The sequence below is a fragment of the Oryza sativa genome, chromosome 3, assembly GCF_034140825.1.
Source record: "Oryza sativa Japonica Group chromosome 3, ASM3414082v1".
Taxonomy (NCBI): Eukaryota; Viridiplantae; Streptophyta; class Magnoliopsida; order Poales; family Poaceae; genus Oryza; species Oryza sativa.
In genome coordinates, this window is record NC_089037.1 from 29620600 (window position 1) to 29636820 (window position 16221).

A 16221-nucleotide genomic window follows, 5' to 3' on the forward strand; every position below is an offset into this window, starting at 1 on the left:
GGTCCCACGCTAACTCAGCCACCACGTAGGCCAAATCCGGGATCAAAACCGCCGAAGCACCTCTGGTTCTGTACAGTTAAGAGACCCTGTATATCTGGTTTTGCGGTTAAGATGTTTTTTTATCCCGTTGACAAGTTGAGGGACCTTCGGTGTACTTTTCCCAAAAGGATTCGGCGAGAAAAACAAGAGTTCGTAGGCCCATCAGCCCATCCCATGAGCCCACCTAGAAAAAAAAAACCCTAAAACACGCCTGCCGTTTTGATCGGCCCAAGCCACCATCGCCAGCCAACCACAGACTAGAGGAGAAGGAACACTTCGCCGGCGACGGCGGCGGCGGCGGCATGGCCTTCTGGCAGGCGCGGGACTTCCTCTTCTGCGGCGTGTGCGGCACCCTCCTCAAATTCGACTCCGTCCGCTCCGCCTCCTGCCCCCTCTGCGGCTTCAAGCGCAAGGCCAAAGGTCGTCGTCTTCCCCATCTCTCTCCCTGCAAAGCCCTGGGCTGTGTTCTTCTTGCGGCTGATGCCTTCGTTCTCTTTTTTTACGGCGCAGATATCGAAGGGAAGGAGACGCGGTACACGGTCACGGCTGAGGTGCGGCCGATTGCTCTACCCTCTAGCTCGCGCGAAACCCTGGGCTCGTCTGTTTCAGTCGCGACCGATTTTGTTTCCCCTCAAGTATCTAAAATCCATAATGCGATTCATTCAGTGTAGTAATCCTAGGAGATATAGTTTAGTTTGATTTACGCGAGGAGTATATATGGTTGTGCGGTGGAGCAATCCAGTCTTGTGGTTTAGGTAAAAGGACGGTTTCACTGTGTCGTGCTTCAGTATCGTATTTCATATAGAGGAATGGCTTGGTGATTATTGAATCTACATGGCAGTGCACTTTAGTAGATTTTTAGTTTTACAAATATCCATGCTGCCTTCCTTGGGATAATGCAATGCATCTCTTGGGAGCTACTCCCTCTGTTCCAAAATATAAGGATTTCTAGGTTGTTTAGCAAGTACTCTACTAAGATTAGGTCAAAAGATTTTTTTTTTCTTTATTCATTGCAGTTGTCAATTTTTGAACTTTGATTTTCTTAGATTCCCTTCTGAAGCATCTGATTGGCTCTGCGATCATTGAAGTGATGGGAATCAGTGCAGAAATGCTTATATTGTGGTACAACATTTGAATCCTAGAAATCCTTATATTTTGAAACGGAGGGAGTATTGGTCTGAGATTTTATTTTATGTGCTGAGATGACTCAAATGGCAATATCCTCATGCTTTCACATGCATGAATCAACTGTGGTAATGGAATAGTATGAGTTGTAGGCAAACATCTTATGGAGCAGCAAGGTAAGATGTATAGTGATTTTCTGGCTTGGCATTTGTAGGCTACTCTGAGTCTCTGATTAAGTCCTATGCTCCATACTTGTACACTTCTAGTACTTAACAAAGACATAGCACCTAAAAGGTGCCAAATGAACATTTTAATTTTATGGACCACAGGTCCTGCCTTTTTAATGAACTGTGCGGTTTCTTGAATCTTGTCCCAACCATTTATATCAGATATGAAAGAAGATTTCCATGGCTATTTATATGTAGTTGACATTTTGCATGCTGTTGACAGGATATTAGAAGAGAGCTAAAACTTGATCCATATGTGATTCTTGAAACAACACTGAAGGAGGAAGACGTAATTGTCGAAAGAGCTACAGTAAGTTAAGCTTTTTCATCAATATATAGTCTGATAGTATTTTGTAGTTCTGCACATATTCATAAATCCTTTTCTGCATTAGGTAAATAAAGAGTGTGAAAAATGCAAAAATCCTGAACTTCAGTATTACACCAAGCAGGTCAGCTATCGATCCTTGAACATTTGATGTTCAATAAGCTTAATTTTCCTTTTTCTAGCTTTGATGCTTAACTACTTTATGAAAAATGTGTAATTGCAGTTACGGTCAGCAGATGAGGGGCAAACTGTTTTCTATAAGTGCGCAAACTGCAGGCATGAGTTCAATGAGAACCAGTAGTCACCTTAGAATGAGCTTTTTGATCACTTCTACGATTGTGGTCTAAAAAATGGCCATGCTTTGACATGACAAGTGATTTTGAAATATTTTTTTTATGCCTTTGCTTGAATTATGACAAGTAATGGTGTGTTCGGGAGAAGGGTTTAGGAACCTCTTCCCCGTGCATGGAAAACGGGGTGGCTTATTAGTGCATTATTAATTAAGTACTTTAACGCATGGTTTAGCAGTTTGCCAAAAACATTGTATGTGCTTGGAAAACGAGGGAGAAGAAGTTGGTAAAGTGTAGTATAGAACATACCCTAAAGAATCACATTACTTTGGGCCACATGTCCAATCCTCAATCATGCTGTTTTTCGCGGGTGCTAATTGCACATAACCGAAGTGTTTCTGTTTTCTAAAGATTATTAACCTGAAACTGCATTTTGGACCTTACGGTGCTCATATGAGCTCTCTTACTTCCCTCAAATCCTTTATGCCCTCAACCTATGCCATTTCAACCTGTTCCATAAATCATACATGTTCAGCTTCTAGGAGATATGGCATTGTTTGCTAACTGCAAAAATGAAAAGGTGTATAAGAAAGGCTCGTATGGTTTGAGGGGTGTACTCTTGTCAGCACCAGGATTCCAAATTTTGCGATAAATGGGTGCGTATCAGTAGCGCTGTGACTCCCGGTAAGAGCTCATCTTGAGAGGTTTTCTGTTGTCGTTTCAAATCATTTTCTGTTGGGACTTTCAGGTTATGACCAAGTTATCAAATCCAGTGATTAGTTTTTTTAAGGAGAATTTTTTCTTAACTAGTTCGAGATGAAGCTGGGACAAATTCGCAGTCCCAATTCCTGGTCTAATGGTCTATATGAATTTCTGGCTATCTTGTTCTTGAGCTCGAGACTGCAGCTTGTTTGGTTCACGTTCTGGTTGCTCATGCCGTGCCGAGCACTCGTGCTACCTCCGTCCCAAAATAAGTGCAGCCATTGATATTCGTGCCCAATATTTGACCGTCCGTCTTATTTGAAAATTTTAAAAATATTTAGTCACAAAGTACTATTCATGTTTTATCATCTAATAGCAATAAAAATACTAATTATAAAAAAAATTTAAATAAGGCAAACGGTTAAACATTAAACGTGAATAGTATAAAATTGCACTTATTTTGGAACGGAGGGAGTAGTATTAGCTAAAGCTGATTGTGGTAAAGAGCCAAAGAGGTCAGATGAGCAGTCATGCTCATGCGTGATCAGAATTCAGAAGGATTTGAAATCCTTTGCTCAGTTTGTTCCCCTTTTCCCAACTCCTATTTCTCGTTTTCCGCGCGCACGCTTTTCAAACTGCTATTTTGGTGCGTTTTTTTTAAAAGTTTCTATATGAAAGTTGTTTAAAAAAAATCATATTATTCTATTTTTTTAAAAAAACTAATAACTAAATAATCACGTGCTAATTGATTGCTATGTTTTTCGCGCGGAGGAGTTTGGTTCCCAACCATCCGAAACGAACACAAGGTCCGCAAAATGAACACTTGTACACTAAAATTTTGGCGAGGCATACTCATTTCAGATTGCCGTAGGGATGCGAAATGCATCGCGAGACCCAGCATTTGTGTACGTGTATGAGAATCTCCTACGTGGATGGTCACTGTGAAAGGCCTTAGAGGCAAGGGGTTGTATGTCAGTTTTTTACTTGCAACGTTTAACCACTTGTTTTATTTAAATTCTTTTTGCAAATATAAAAAACGAAAAATTGTGCTTAAAGTACTTTAGATAATCAAGTAAGTCACAAATAAAATAATTAATAATTTCAAAAAAATTTAAATAAGACAAGTTGTCAAACGTTGCAAGCAAAAACTCAAAATCCCTTATATTATTATATGACAGAGGGAGTAGTAGCAAACCTACATTATACATATTACCTCATAATTTATTGGTTGTTAACAGGAATGAAATTAGACGTAATAGCCACCTCCACTGCAAAACTTAGGCATTCACCATTCTCTACGAGAAAAGAACTCAAGACCGCGCAGTCTCCCGAGTTCCCTCGATTGGTAAAGATACAGTGAATCCATTGACTAACCAAGCGAACCAAACAGAGCAGTATACTTGCCCCGAGAAAATTTGAGCACTGCTATTTAACCAGATTTATACCCAGTGAATGGTATTTTGAAGTGTTGATAGTTCCGAGTACAGGGATACCTCCGAGATGACAGGAACTTCATTCGGTCATTCCCAATCACATGCCACAATGAAAAATTGCTCAGACCATCTACATCTTCAAGGGTTCTATTTGCATACAGTAACCTTGACCAAATCTTGGTGGCACCCAAGGCCGATGAAGTGCGGTAAGAGAAGGGAAAAAAACAGCGCTCCTAGGTGACGCATTCCAACTTATGGTCAAGGATGTTTCATCGATGATGACACGGGAATTGTTCGAAAACAAGCAACATCAAAACTGTACTCGGCTCCGCGAAATGTAGGAACAACCTCAATAGGAACAAGCCCATGCCTCACACTTTCATCTGCAACATTTGTAGTTACTACTGGATTAAACCATGAAACAGCATCACAATATGACATTTGACTGCTCATAGAAGAACTGGAAATACTTACATGTACAAGATCTACACCACGCGAGCACCTTGTAAATTGTTTGGTTACTTCAAATGAATAAATTCCGATATAACACGAACTGCTACGTCTCAGATTTCGTTGGTGGATCATCCTTCAATCCTTTGGTGAGCAAATCGTAATTGATAGAGACAAGTTGTGATAGATTCTGCAGCAAAAGAAGTTAGAACGGTGTGCAGAATATAGGCACAAATGGGCTAACAATAAGTTTTCTACCCCTACTTTTAAGGATTGATACTGTCAATGAAACGTGACAATCACAAATTTAATGAGAATAAAAAAGAATATGTATTTGTTTTGTTGGACTGCTAGACACTAAGAACTTTGGTTTGTCTTTGTCGACACTTTGCCCAATTCCTTTTTTCCACTCATTGTCTCGCTGGCCCACATGTCAGTGAGCCATCAGTGATAAAATATTCAGTGGATTTTTAGATTATGTATCACAAGGATCTAGGTGCTATTTTATAATGAACATTGTACTATCGTTTACTGTGTGGAACAATTTTGCCACATTCAAGGGAATCATCAAACTACATTTTACAAAGCACGTGCTTGTGAAGTTGTGAGCATATAAGTTGACTGACGGATTACTAGTATGATTCATACCAATAGCATTAAATATCTAGCGAAGTTATTCCAATGGTTTGAGCTATATTACAGTACTGTGTCTAGCGAAGTAGAGATGTGACTACTATGATTTGAAGCATATTGTAACTGAAAAAGGTGTTATTACTGCTTGGTAATGCAAATACTGAGGACCTGTTCGTGAGTAAATACAAGGGAAATGTAAGGAGCTGTGGGTAAACTTTTCTGCCCGTAAGTGAAGGACATGCATTACACATTACACGTTCATTTTAAAAAAGGATCCATCATGGTTACTCATGCTTCAATCAATCACATTATGAACATGAAACAAAATAGGTGGACTGTGAAGCCGTAGGCTTACTTTGACTGAGAAATTGTAAAGAAAAAAAGGAATAGGTTATCCACCGTGATAACACCATCATGCTTCAATTATTTTAAGGATATAAATATGTGAAACTGTAGGATTACCTTGAATGAGAAATTGCTGAAAGAATAGTTGACATTTGAGCTAGATTCAAACTCAGTGAAGCCACTAGACTCATCCCCCTATTTGCACAATTTGCACAATTGTTTAGTAAAATGACTGAAGAATAAAAAGGCAGACAAACAAATTGTAGTTTTCTTTTCCTCTACTTATATAAATGCTGATGATTCATACCATATCATCTTGGTGATTGCTCACACAGCTACTGCTGCCACTAAGGCTTCCATTATCACTGGAATCCTCAAATTCGTATGCTTCATAGATGTTTTCGTCCGATGGATTCCAAGAATAACGGCTGGTGAAGTAGCTCGTGTCAAATGCACTATCTGAGGAGGGGACAAAGGCAGCCTGCATATGATTCCGTGTTATCCTCGGTACACCTTTACAATGGAGATGCAACTATGTTTAAAGAATAAATAGTTAACCATATCCCACCTTTTGCCTAGCAAGGGTATCCCAGCTAATGTCTTTAAAAAATTGATGCTGCTTAACCTGAAGGGAATAGGATTATAAGCATCAATCATTTATGTATCATAAGAAGTTTTGAATAATCCATACAACGGATGAAGGTTTCTAAAACCCTCAAAAGTCAAAATACCTCAGAGGCGCCATTTGCACCTAGCCGTTGGTGAGGGTCTTCTGTCAATAATCTGGGTAAAGCAGTCATAATATCACATTAGTTACATAAAAAACATAACCACAATAAACTTCACAAAGGATTTTGAAATTGAGCATGAAGTAGATAGGGAGTATTGTAATAATATGCTTAAATTGCATGCGTAAAGATTCCAAAAATACAAATCATATTGAATAGTTCTACCTTTGAGCAAACAGATGCTATAAACCATAGAACACAACTGAACACATATAATATAGCAGTGTGCTACTGTTACCCTATAAGCTGAAACTGGAAAAAAGATAGGGACTGACCTATGGCAATATAAAATATAGCGAGTACCAAGTTATCAAGCAAGAAAATGTAATATTTTAGAGCAGATGTGTCCCTGCCTAGTTTGACCCAAAATCCTAATTAACCCCAACATTCATTTGTGTTATTTGGAACCTGAATAATACAGCTAACAATCTGACGTACATTAATTCACAATGCTGATACGAGCAACTTTTGGGTGGTGATTTTACAGTACAAATGAGGGAGCTCACTTCAATTGTTATTGATGGTGATGATCATGGCAAAAACCCTATTGACTTTAGTATAGAAATTTCATGCTTGTCATTGGGATAACACAAAGGAAAATGCAGTATAAAGACAACAATTTATTATATAATTGGTCCATTGACCCTAAAAGTGACGTAAAAGCTGTGCAATCTAGCATAATCATCTATCACATTAAAACTTGGAAGCAAGAAATAGTAACATGCAATCCTGTAAGACTGAAACATGAGTTACTGTGTATTCAGAATACTCGAAACATTTCTTACTTGTCAATTAGATCCTGAGCTTCAGAACTCATCTCTTCTGGGACATGTGGCCAAGGTATTTTGCGGTTCAGAATGTTGTCGAAAATTGTCTACACCAAATACAACAAGAATGTCAAGTTGCCACAGTTTCAATACAGCAAAAAACAACATTGACTTATATAGCGACATTTTGCATTAAATAGATGAAAACCCATGTGTTTTCTAGCAGACCAAAACCCATGTATTTTCTAGAAGACCTCTTTCTCTCATATTCTCAAGAGATCTGAACGGGAGCTTTGCATGCTTAATGAAAGAACTTTACTCAACGTCACATAAATGGCAGAGAAATATTCAGTACATGAAAGTCTGATACCTGGGGGTGTTCTGCGTTGAATGGAGGTATTCCAACAATTAATTCAAAAAGTATAACACCCACAGACCACCAATCAGCACTAGTACCTGCAAGGACAATCAGTACTCAAGAGAGTCAAAACGAGAAGACAATGCAGAGGTTGAAAGAAAACTATGTCGGGCATTTTACCATGTCCTGTCCCCAAAAGGATTTCCGGTGCTAAATAATCAGGAGTTCCGACAGCAGAGCGCTTTTGTCTCCGTGCTCGGTGATCCATTTCCTCAAATTCGCTCATCTGAGGTTCATCATCTCCATACAACGAAGACCCGCTAACAGCAGGACCAGATAGATCATCCGTGCTGTTGATCAGACCAACCTTGGACAACCCAAAATCTGTCAACTGGAGAATTAAGATTGATAAGCAGGACATATAGAAGGCATTAAAAAGGAACATATTCGAAAAAGAACGAAAACAATATTTATTGCTGAATTACAGGTTAAATGAAATGAAAACTCAGAAGGAAATATGTGTAGCATTATCATCAATTCATTAAGATATGGATTCACTTAATTAGAAAAGAGCTAGCTGAAATCAGCATATATTTGATTTATGTGGAAACCAACATGTCATGACATGAAAGTTTTTATGCATTGCCTGATTGTCATGTGGGGACGTCACTACTCACTAAGTCCGGCGCCGGCGACGACAGCAAGATACGGAACAGTAGTTTGTTAGCATCCTTTTTCTTAGCTAAATTGGTTTGTTAGTTTAGCCCTATGATTTGTTATGATCTTATCTCTTAGATGGGTATATTAAGCTGTAAGGAAGTTGATTAATGCAAGCAGAATTTGAGATCAATCTCATTTCATTGTTCCTGCCTCAAGGGCGCGTCGCGGATCACGGCACCGCCGCGCCGTCGAGGTCCAGGGCCACGTCCGATCACCTCTTTCAAATACAATCTTCGCCGAGTTCCTCCTTCCAATTTGCTAACTCGTGACATTGATACAACACAGTTTGAAACCTCAAAAAGTTTCAAAACTCCAAAAACTGATTCTCCTCAGAACTCTCATAGGATATGTGTTTATTTTATCTCTCACTAGATGATGCCATTGTGGCAATTGCTATGAACTGCTACATCACTATCTCATTTGGTTGCTGGAACCAAAAATAGGAATATATCTTCTAGTCATCAGAGAACAGAAAAGCGCTTACCTTTGAGAGGCATGTGAATGATTTTTTAGTTTATCATGTACTCCCTCCTTCCAAAAGTCTAAGTCCTATTTCATTCTTTGGTTTTTCCAAAAGTCTAAGTCCTATTTGTAGTCATTATATGCTATATTAATTTTTTTATCGGAACCCAAGAAGTCATTTTAGTACTTTATAGGTTGCATGTTCATTGGTTTTGTCACATGATGAATGAGTTAACTACATATTGGTCTTGGTGCAAAAAGAAATAGGACTTAGACTTTTGGAAGGAGGGAGTATCTAACATTGAACATAAAACAAGAAAAATGGAGAGAAAACTTAACGATCATGCGCACACATAAATACCTTTATATGCCCGTCATGAGCTATCAATAAGTTGTCAGGTTTAAGATCTCTATGAACTATGTGCATAGAGTGCAAATATTCCAAAGCTAGCACCTGCAGAATAAAATGATTATCAGACAAAGGAAAAGTGAAAATGGAAGAAATAAATTGTTAGTAAAAGAAACTTACAACTTCTGCAAGGTATATACGAGCAACATCTTCATCCAAGCACCCTAAATTTCTCAGTAGAGAATACAGGTCCCCTCCATTCAGGTACTCCATGACTAGATACAAATTTTCCCGGGAGGTAAAAGAATAGAAGAAACGAACCTTAAAAGAACATAACCAATTCAGAACCACAGTATAGCTTTCAATGATGAAGGGTCGCATTTGCAAGTTCACTCACCACAAAAGGATTCCTCACTGTAATCAAGATATCACGTTCAGCCAATATACTCTCAACAGCATTTTTCCGAATCATATCTGCCTTCCTTAATACCTGTTTCAAAAGTAAGCAACTATTGTTAGACCACATGGATGCCCCATCCATCCCAAACCGAAAAACAAAAGCTAATAATAAAGGGAGTTTAGCAGTCAAGCCCCCAAACTATTGCTTTACATCTTAGAGCTATCATGCTGAGCAGAGGCAAGGTGTTGTGTGCTCAGCAAAACCAAAATTACTATACCAATTTATCATTACTTCCTTTTTTGTGAGGAGTCAATTCATCATTCATGTGAACTAAAGTCACTTCAATCTAAAACCTATGATGGTCAAGTTGTCACAAGTAAAGCATGAACATGATGGGCCGCTCCACTGTCATTCTGATCCCATTTTTATAAGTAAGCTATGACTATCAAGGAGACTAATGCAGGTAAAAATAACTACTTAGAGTCCAATATCATGTCCAGTCTACACCATAGTCTAGAAAACAAAAACTACCAAACCAAACAGGCAAACACACCATCAAAATTTTGCCACTACCAAAACTTTGGCATTGCCCATATATTTGTCTCTTGTTGGCACAAATTGGCACCAAACCAAACCTACCAACTCTACCCTACCAAAATGTGATAGTGCCAAAAGTTGCCAAAGATACGGCATTACCAAACTTTTGGTAGGGTATCGAACCAAAATGTGATAGTGCCAAAACAGCATAATGATTTAACGGGAGCAACTAAATGGATCCCATTGGAACCGACTCCATATTAGTTAACTTTTTAAAAGCAAACAGTCATATAATTTTAACATATCCTGTAATCACATAAGTTACTTATCTAACAAGACGCAGATTTGATTAAAAAACAAGGGATGCCTAACTAATGAAATCGAGTGCAGTTTCTTTCTCGAATGAATTTTAGAACAAGTGATATAATTCGTAACATTGACCACATGTACCAAATGAACCAGCGGAACAAGTGGTACAGCCAGGTTTTTGTAGTATGGATAGTGTACTACAGTACTATAAATATGAAGAGGTGTACTACAAATATGAAGATGTGTACTATAAACATCAAGGTGTTAATCTTTTTTGTGGTCAACTAGTCAAACTGGGAGCAAATTAAAAAAGCAAACGCGAGAAATACCATCTCTCTAATCTTCCTTCTCTGAACATTGAAGGTCCACAGGTATTTCCTTTCTTTTGCAAAAGTTTTCAATCCAATAATTTGACCATGTCATGTTGATCACAAGGGGTCCTTGATAATAAATAATGAATGACTTCCAGCTGGTGGTTCTCATAGAAATGTGTTGTTTAGAAAGGTATGCATAAATGTACGAAAAACCTCAAGGCCCTTTCTAAAGTATCATTGCAATAATATCACAATGGCAGGGGTTATCAACTGAACAAAACTACCGCCGAGTATCGACAAGAACAAATATTCTTGAGTGTGTTTTATTGAGTTTTGGGGAAGAAGACTGGCAAGTCAACATATTTACATCAAAAGCAATTTCCTTTCCCCTTTTTTGCATGCTAAAATTCTGGTTTGCGTCTGAAAGATAGTCATATAGCAATATTTTTGGTTTTTGGTCAAGAATGCCTACAACATTACAGGTACAACCAAGGAAAGCAAGTCTGGGTACATAAGGGAACAAATATATGGCAACAAATACCTTTATAGCAAAGAGGTCTCCTGTAGTTCTTTTCTTGGCCAAGAAAACACGTCCAAATGCTCCACGGCTGATAGGTTTAATGATTTCGAAGTCATCAATCGAAGTACGATCCTTGACTGGGTGAACAGGACTAGCTCGTAAGCTACGGACAACATCATCTTCTTCATCCATTACAGTACTCGCTGAATCAACTTTGTCCATATCAACCGAATCACAAAGCAGTAGGTACTTCTCCCTAAGAAATTATATAAATGTGAAGGGAAATTACAAATGGAAACTAATATAAGTGCTAAAAGTGACCTGCAAGAATTATTTTCATGTGCTTATTTAGTATAATGTCAACTAAGATAAGCCACTTGTGTAGTGAACTCAGCAGAGACTCACCGGTGGAGTTTTTCTATACGTGTGCCAAATGTCTGCACCGTGAGAGCCTCATGCTTCCTACGATTGACAATTTCTTGCAGATCTTCTATGCAGGTAACCAATAGGGAGAGTGCCCTTTCTTCATCTAGAGGAGTAGTTGCAATGCACCGCGCAATATCAGCAAGTTCAACAATCTGCACAGATTGAAGGACACTGTTAATCAGCACTTCTTGCATTATATTACATTACAAAATCATTTACTACTGGTAGATGATGCATAGTGATCCTAACCTAGATTATTATATGGTAAATACCACACTGAGGACCAGTGTGAAGGGGGGAGTCCGCTTGGAAAGGGAGGTAAACATGACAGGAGTGAACTTTTTAATCTTTCTTCTTGCTTAATTCTTAAAAGAAAACAAATCCCCTTGAGCTCCCAAAGGTGCAGCTAAGACATTGGAGATAGTAGATGCCATCTAATCAGCACCATCTCTAGGTATACTTGGTAACAAAGCAAACTAACCAACTAACAGCATCTCTAATGAAGGGCTTGATTGGTATAGCTTGCTGCAGCTGCAGCTGTAACTACAGTACCAATAACAGGTTTTGTGATGAAGCTGCTATAGTGCTGCGGCTGTGCAGCAGCAGCAAAGCTGAACCAATCCGGCCCGACATCTAACGTGTGGCAGTGGCAGCTAAGCCCACAATCATACATGGCACATTCGTTCCAGCCACCCAACCATCATATATACGCATGACACAGTGGTTGATTGGAAAAATAGTGGCATTATTACCATTCCTTTTCAACAAACGTATTCTGCACAAGAGAAACTAAATTTTCATAAACAAACAAAATATTTTACCATGGCCATAGCTTTGCTCACTTTGCACATTGTACCTTGTACAAAAATAAACACCGACTATTTTCTATAGTTTAGCCTAGCAAAATAATCAACTATCTAATATATGTATGTGTGATTGAGAGAGCTTACCTGAGGAAGATCATCGCTCTCATTAATTGCACTTCGGCCAGCTAAAAGCATGTCTATGTGATTAGATCTTGGAGTTGTTAGTGGAGATCTAGGGGTCATACTTCCTGCTGAAGATGTAGCCATTCCATGATCAGATTTTGGCCCAAAACGAGTCTTACATGTCATGGAAGGAAGGTTTTTTATGTCATCCAGTGAAATAGTGCTATCAGCCTCCTGGAGGTAGTCAAGCATATCAGCTGAGCCTCTTCTAGACCAATCAGAGAGTTTTGGAGAGGGGCCATCAGATTCTTCATTGATGCTTGAATTTGATACTTTTGCAACATCTGGACTGCCAACAGCATTTGGAAGGTCTTTTTGTGTATAAGATTCTACCAACTTTTCAAGTGCTTCAGCAACTCTAATTAGACGTTCATCAACGCTTACACCTTTTTGATCACATCTGTCAGCACTTGCACATATTGCTGAGTGATTTTCTACATAATGAGTAGGGACATATTCTTCACATATGCGACACATTATTGAACCTTCTTCAGAAATATTTGGCTGGTCAGACCAGTGACCCCATGAAGTTTTGTGTTGATGCTTGGGAGGAAGAGATTGATGTGATGTAGATTCCACTGGACTGTTCAATTCAGCCTGGCTACTAACTGCAGGGGGTGTATCTGTTTTCTTATTAGGTGATTCCTCTTTAATAGGGGTAGGGTCTTTAGGGGGTTTTGGGACAGGTGATGGAAAAGGTTTCCAGGAAGATATACGCTCCCTGGTTGGAGACTCAACCTCCTTTTTAACATCTGTTGTATCAAGCGGTGAAAGAAACTTAACAGGCTTTATCTCCTGGCTTCTCTTCCATTTTAAATTATGTTGCTCTTGACTGTACGATTTTCGTACATCACTTTTGCTGCCTCTGGTTGTAGTGTCATCACCTGGTTGAGCCAATATCTGCCTATCAGCAGATTGTATGATCTTATCACGTTGATCCATAACAACTTCATCCTCCGCAAAGCCACTCTCTTTGTGAAATTGAAGCAATCTTGTACATCTCGTAAGGATAAAAAGCATCCGAGTGTACAGTTTCTTCAGCACACCCATTGGGAGCTCCTGACGATGATCATCTAAATCTTGCACTATGCCTTCACATTGAAGCCAAAACTCCCCCGGTGTCATTACACAGCAGCTACGTGCAAGTATGAGCAAATCTTCCAAAGTTTCCTTCCACTCAGGATGAGAATCTGCGTACTTTTCCATTACACCAACCAAGTCTCCTGCAAATACTGCCAAATCTGAATTTACCTCCTCCTTTGCTTTCTCAAATCTCACCTGAATAACTTTTAACACCTCCTGTGTTGATGACAGAAAACAAGATTAATTTTGCTCCATAAATAGCAATATGAAGGTCATTAATCACTATCCACGAAGACCATGAATTGAGAATACCTTCAAGTTGTAAATGCCCCGAGGCTTCCAAAAAGGGAATGGTCGGACCCCCTTGGAGTTCAACTCATGCGAAAAACTTTTTATATCTGCAGGGACTCTCTTCCTTGGAGCACTGGTAGCCTGCATGATGGCCTTAAAGCGTGGAGATTCCGATTCCTTTGGTGTTTCACAGGGATCATATGCACACTGTGGATTAAGATGACAGTACAGATAGGAGGAGTAAGAAAAGAGCAAAAGATGGTTTTGTCATTGCTTGTTTAATTTAAAAATGTGAAATGGGCTTGTAGAAGCATCAGTACCACATTATCTGGTATGTGAGTTGGAGTCCTCAAATCTCCAGAATGGTTCCGCAATGCATTCGGTTTAACTGTGTATGAGATAGATTGGGCACACACATATCAGATTTTCAAGTTACAAAAAGACACACAGATTATACATTGTTAGCTATTGTTATATGGGATAAAGTAGAATGTGCTATGGACAAGGCTACAAAAAGAAATGCATTTTCATATGAGAGGAGCAGAAACTATTAAACACCGGAAGCACATATTATAGAATAAATTCAGCCAGTTGTAGCAACAATATGAATCTTTATAGTAAAACATTTCTCAGCAAACTACTACAGAGTTTGCTGCGGACTCCAAGAAGTTCGTTTTTTTTAAGAACTAGCAAATTAAACTGAAGGATATAGCTCCGATAGACATAAACAGGTATTTAAGTAAGTAATCTGCCACAAGTCAAATGAACACCTCACTCCAGTCATATATCCAATGAGCTGTGTATATAGAATTAGAAGCTGTGCGCACAATTACATTAACTTCAATCATGAAATCGCAGGAATAGCTTATGATCAACTGCTAAAAATAGCAACCAATTACTAGCTTTGAATTTAAATTGTCTACACCTTTTAATAACTAGGCGGGCATTCCTTACTTAAATGGTAAGAATCATTCTTACGTTAGCACCGGTGGTTCCAAGTTTAGCATCTAGACACCATGCGGCAAAATGAAAATCATGGGCGCCAATCTCCTTATAACTCAACACATCTAAGTTGAAATTATTATGTTTTTACTGTTTTTAACAACTACCGTCGACACGGTAAGCTCTGAAGGGAGCTTGAATTGAATTGCTTAATGCTGTTCTCCCCTTACTATCAATGCAAGAGCTTGGCAATGATAAGCTAATCCCCCTATCTTCCAAAAACCTGTAGCCGGCTTGCAGGATCATGATGCAAAAACCTGGAAAACAAGTTTAAAGGATGTTCAGCTTGCAGGATCAACAACCTTTTGCAGAGCTCTTTCCTTCCAGGCTCGTTGCTGTGGCGCCCCGCGCTGGATGTTCGGCCGCTTTCCCTTTCCCCCGGCTGCCACTGGTCGAATCTGCCCATGAGCTTCCAGCCTTCCTCCCGCCGCCGCCGCCGCCGCCAGCCGATGCAGCCGACGGGTCCGCCTGCGCCTGCCCACGCGATAGATTACTGCTCCCGAGCGCGGCAGCGATGCGGTGCCCCTCCTGCGGCAGGGGCCCGGATCTCGTCTTAATCCGGTTGAGGCCCAGCGAGGACGCCAGGATGGGCGACAGCGCCGCCGCCGACGCCCCGCCCGCGCCCCCATCCCGAAGCTGCGCCGCGGCGGCCTTCCTCCCGTCCGCCGACGGGCTCGACGAGGCCGACGCAGGCGCCGCCCCCGCGCCGCCCTTGGAGGCGGCGGACCCGGACGCGGAGCCGCCGAAGAGCTTGTCGCGCTTCCTGGGGGTCTCCGATTTGGGCTTCTTCTTGTCGGATCTGGACGACGACGACGACGACGCCGCCGCCGGCGACCCCGCCGCGGGCGGCGCGGAGGTGGGCGTCCGCGGGCTGTTGCTCCCGTCCGTGGGGCTCGACGACTCCGACGACTTGTGCCGGGACGAGAAGAACCTCCCCTTGAACACCATCTCCTCGCCGCCCGCCGGGGAGGCGTTCGGTCGAACAGGTGGTGGGGGCGGCCGAGCGAGCGAGACTGCGAGTCCACAAGGAGAGAGAGAGAGAGAGAGGGAGAGCGTGGTAGTGGGGACAAGGCCGCAGATGTAGAGAGAGGAGAGAGGAGAGGAGCCGAGGAGGAGGAGGACTCGGCCGGTCGGTCGGGGCGCGCGGCGCGTGCTCTCCCTCCTCATCCCCTTCCCTTGCGGCTCACGGCTCGGGCCTCTGGGTGGGACGGTACGAGAGAGAGACCGCGGCTTGACTGGGGCAGTAGTGGGTCAGCTACAGTGCTACTGGCTATGCTAATGCTACAGCAGCTCCACTGGGGTCAGCGAGGGAGTGTGGTGGCTTTGGTGGGCCGGAG

General features: G+C 40.9%; 2 protein-coding genes across 2 annotated transcripts; one reads left to right on the plus strand and one right to left on the minus strand.

Annotated features, from left to right (window-relative positions):
• Nucleotides 1-287: 287 nt before the first annotated feature.
• Nucleotides 288-2358, plus strand: LOC4333888 (uncharacterized). Its single transcript, XM_015777685.3, has 5 exons — nucleotides 288-459; nucleotides 550-590; nucleotides 1615-1701; nucleotides 1784-1840; nucleotides 1940-2358. The coding sequence occupies exons 1-5, from the start codon at nucleotides 342-344 to the stop codon at nucleotides 2015-2017; spliced, it is 381 nt and encodes a 126-aa protein (XP_015633171.1). The 5' UTR covers nucleotides 288-341; the 3' UTR covers nucleotides 2018-2358.
• A 1534-nt stretch (nucleotides 2359-3892) lies between these two features.
• On the minus strand, nucleotides 3893-16132 carry LOC4333889 (probable serine/threonine protein kinase IREH1). The gene is made up of 18 exons (XM_015776150.3): nucleotides 15187-16132; nucleotides 14203-14270; nucleotides 13904-14089; nucleotides 12470-13807; nucleotides 11499-11671; nucleotides 11115-11349; nucleotides 9411-9503; nucleotides 9194-9334; nucleotides 9026-9118; nucleotides 7663-7873; nucleotides 7495-7580; nucleotides 7143-7231; nucleotides 6301-6352; nucleotides 6138-6194; nucleotides 5877-6050; nucleotides 5687-5764; nucleotides 4616-4781; nucleotides 3893-4524 (listed from the first exon to the last, which is right to left on the minus strand). The coding sequence occupies exons 1-17, from the start codon at nucleotides 16049-16051 to the stop codon at nucleotides 4698-4700; spliced, it is 4023 nt and encodes a 1340-aa protein (XP_015631636.1). The 5' UTR covers nucleotides 16052-16132; the 3' UTR covers nucleotides 3893-4524; nucleotides 4616-4697.
• Nucleotides 16133-16221: the final 89 nt, after the last annotated feature.

Excerpts from the sequence above, each read along its gene's own strand:
- LOC4333888 (XM_015777685.3), top strand. The coding sequence starts at position 342 with ATGGCCTTCTGGCAGGCGCGGGACTTCCTCTTCTGCGGCGTGTGCGGC. Across the intron at positions 1,702-1,783 it reads TAATTGTCGAAAGAGCTACA|GTAAATAAAGAGTGTGAAAA; the intron begins GTAAGTTAAGCT and ends TTTCTGCATTAG. Across the intron at positions 1,841-1,939 it reads TTCAGTATTACACCAAGCAG|TTACGGTCAGCAGATGAGGG; the intron begins GTCAGCTATCGA and ends GTGTAATTGCAG.
- LOC4333889 (XM_015776150.3), bottom strand. The coding sequence starts at position 16,051 with ATGAGGAGGGAGAGCACGCGCCGCGCGCCCCGACCGACCGGCCGAGTC. Across the intron at positions 9,504-11,114 it reads GAGACCTCTTTGCTATAAAG|GTATTAAGGAAGGCAGATAT; the intron begins GTATTTGTTGCC and ends CTTTTGAAACAG. Across the intron at positions 9,335-9,410 it reads CAGTGAGGAATCCTTTTGTG|GTTCGTTTCTTCTATTCTTT; the intron begins GTGAGTGAACTT and ends TGTTCTTTTAAG.